The 3,089-nt window shown below is 44.9% G+C and overlaps 1 protein-coding gene across 1 annotated transcript; it reads right to left on the reverse strand.

Annotated features, from left to right (window-relative positions):
* Positions 1–2,282: 2,282 nt before the first annotated feature.
* LOC106094917 (uncharacterized) lies at positions 2,283–2,806 on the reverse strand. The gene is made up of 2 exons (XM_013262155.2): positions 2,596–2,806; positions 2,283–2,517 (listed from the first exon to the last, which is right to left on the reverse strand). The coding sequence occupies exons 1-2, from the start codon at positions 2,687–2,689 to the stop codon at positions 2,318–2,320; spliced, it is 294 nt and encodes a 97-aa protein (XP_013117609.1). The 5' UTR covers positions 2,690–2,806; the 3' UTR covers positions 2,283–2,317.
* Between the last annotated feature and the right edge of the window lie 283 nt (positions 2,807–3,089).

The raw sequence follows: 3,089 nt of genomic DNA on the forward strand, positions 1-3,089 counted from the left end.
TCGTCCGCATATGATACGATCTCTATGCCGTCTGGAGGGGGTGGAATGGAGGATAGGTAGAGGTTAAACAGTGCCGGAGATATCACCCCACCTTGGGGAACTCCCTGTTTCACTCTACGGTGTTTCGACTTCTTATCCCTAAATTCCACAAATGACTGGCGACCACACAGACAATTCGCGACTCATCGTTTCAGGCCTGGCTGGAGGGACGTGTTGGCGATGTCCTCAAATAATTTGGCATGGTTGACCGTGTCGAATGCCTTCGATAGGTCCAGTGCCACGAGGACCGTCCTATCACATGGCCTGGGCTGATTGAAGCCACGGCAAATGTGTGCGGTGATGGCATGCAAAGCTGTTGTTGTGCTGTGCAGTCTCCGAAATCCATGTTGATGCTCGGAAATTCTCCTACGAGGCTCGGGAGCAGTAATGCTTCAAGCGTGTTTGCCACTGGTGAGAGAAGGGAGATCGGTCTGTACGACTCCCCCAAACTCGGGTCTTTTCCAGGCTTCAGTAGCGGGATCACTCTGCCCATTTTCTAGACATCGGGAACTATAAGAGTGTTCAATGACAGGTTAAGGACAGTGGTAAGGTACTCAACTCCAGGTGAATCCAGATTCTTCAACATCAATGTAGAGATTCCGTCGGGGCCCAACGCCTTAGAAGATTTGGCGCCACGGATGACATTCGTAACATTAACCACCGTAAATTGTGATGGCTGTTCATCGGCTCGGAGACCACGAATACGGCGAATGGCTCTCCTCCTTTGCCCTGTCTCTCTCGGGATGCACAATAAATTGACGGTTAAACAACCTGGCGCATCTCTTCGCATCAGTCACGGTTATCTCGCCAAAAGTGACTGAGGTCCTGTCATCCCGTCTACCGGGGTTCGAGAGTGACTTAACAGTGGCCCACAGTTTGCCTACACCGGTGCCTAAGTTACATTGCTGCAAGTGTTCCAGCCACAAAATCCACTTATGTTCGTTGACTACCCTGTTTATTTCCAGATTCGGCTCGCTGATTCTGGGGTTAGCGGGGTCCATAGCACGAATCCCATCACGCTCGTCTGCGAGTCCCACTGCTTGCGCCGGGAAATTGGGCCGCACTTGGGGTATTCGCCCGGCTGGTATAAAGCGAGCGGCCACCGACACCGACCGATGATGAAGGCGGTTCTGGCAAACCGAACAGAACCAGAATCCGGGGTTCTTTTCAATCCCGGCACGAACCAGAAGCGTTCTGAGAAGGCATGTGGATGTGCCTCTCCCATGACGAAAAAAGACGAACATGTACACTGAGGTGGTAGCCGAAAAAAAAAATAAAATTTTTCGAAATTTTCAATAAATTTTTTAATTGATTAAATAAAAAAAATAGATATTTTTTGAAACCCGGTTCGTAGAATCGGCTGCCATGGGATTGCTATAAATTTACCGAAATGTGTGACGCATGAACCTTTGAAATCTCCTTTCAGTTATATCGTGGGGAAGATATGTAATTTGGTGCTTAAGTAAAATCAATTGAAGGCTATATATATATATATATATATATATATATATATATATATATATATATATATATATATATATATATATATCTTCAGCATTACGTTAATGCACGTTTCAATTCTATGTGAAGTATAATGTTGTTGTAGCAGTGTGTTATACACTGAAGCGGCAGTCCTTGCCGATGAAGAACTTCATCGGGTCAATCCAGTACGTACAACCGGCTGCCATGGGAGTGTTTGTTGTTGTAGCCACATTTTCATGTGGGTGAGTAGGATCGTTCCGGTCTAAACCGGTCGCCGCGGGAACAGGGTGACCGTAGGTTATTCAAACGCTCGCCTAGGGATATCGAGCATCATAGGCACTCAGTATTTGTGTAAGAGCCGGTGCCGCCCGGCTTCTCACTGAGACTCTCCACCCGATACCGCTGACTGCCGTTACAGTCACGCCGTATGGAGCATTCCACTATCCGCAACCTGTGGACGCGCCCGGTAAATCGCAGCTAAGACAGCAATGAACACTACACAAATTGGAGCTCAATATTCCAGCGTGCTCACAGCTATCCCGTGCATGGTGGGATTGTTTGTTGTAGCAGTGTGTTCCCTATGATGCTCGATACAAGACGAGATATTGGCGCTTTTATATAACCAACGGCCATCATATTCCCGCGACGATCGGTCGTTTAGATCGGAACGAGCTTGACGAGGATCGGCACCTCCACATGCAAATGTTGCTACAACATATCCTCGCAAAGAATTTAAATGTCCTTACAATAAAACGAAAATATCAATAAAAACCGATTTATTACTAAAACGGAAACACTATGACGCTTTCGAAGTTGAAGATAATACAGATTTGTTGTGTTTGGCTACGGCTTCCTGAGCTTTGCTTAATTTTATCTGCCCTTCCGTGGCCCGGGAACGCATCTCGCTTTCTACTGACTTGTTTAAGGTCTTTGATATAGCCTGCTTTATTTTCTGATGTTCGTTAAATTTGGATTTCTTTGCTTGGATGGGTGCATCTAAAATATGGAAATAAATACAACGTAATTGCTTCTGTTCTAACAAAGATTTGATTTGGTTAAAGAACAAACACATACTTGATCTTCTAGTAAAAGCGGCATTGTTTTTTTGCTTTTGCTTTTTCTGCACACTATCCGGAAGTTTGGCTTTCTTGAATTTTCCTTGAACCATTTTCGCAAAATTTTATTTATTTATTTATTTTTTTAATTTTGCTTTGGCAAATGCTAAGAAACGTGTTGTTTTGATTTTTTTAGATATCTTGAGTTCATTCAGCATTAACAGCTGGTATCAAGGCTGGCATGCTGTTGGTTAATCACTATGAGTGGATACCCCAAATTGCAATTCTTAATTTTCTGATAGATAAATCCATGACATAACTACCAGGTAGTGTACCGTAAACAGCTGAGTACAATTTTTTCCCATGGCAGCCAATCCCATGGCAGCCGGTTGTACGTACCGGATTGACCCGATGAATTCCTTCATCGGCAAGGGCTGCCGCCTCAGTGTACCACACACTGCTACTACAACAACAACAATTTTTTCGGAGCAAGTGCAGTTTACGGCCCCTCGC

The sequence above is a fragment of the Stomoxys calcitrans genome, chromosome 1 (assembly GCF_963082655.1).
Source record: "Stomoxys calcitrans chromosome 1, idStoCalc2.1, whole genome shotgun sequence".
Taxonomy (NCBI): domain Eukaryota; kingdom Metazoa; phylum Arthropoda; class Insecta; order Diptera; family Muscidae; genus Stomoxys; species Stomoxys calcitrans.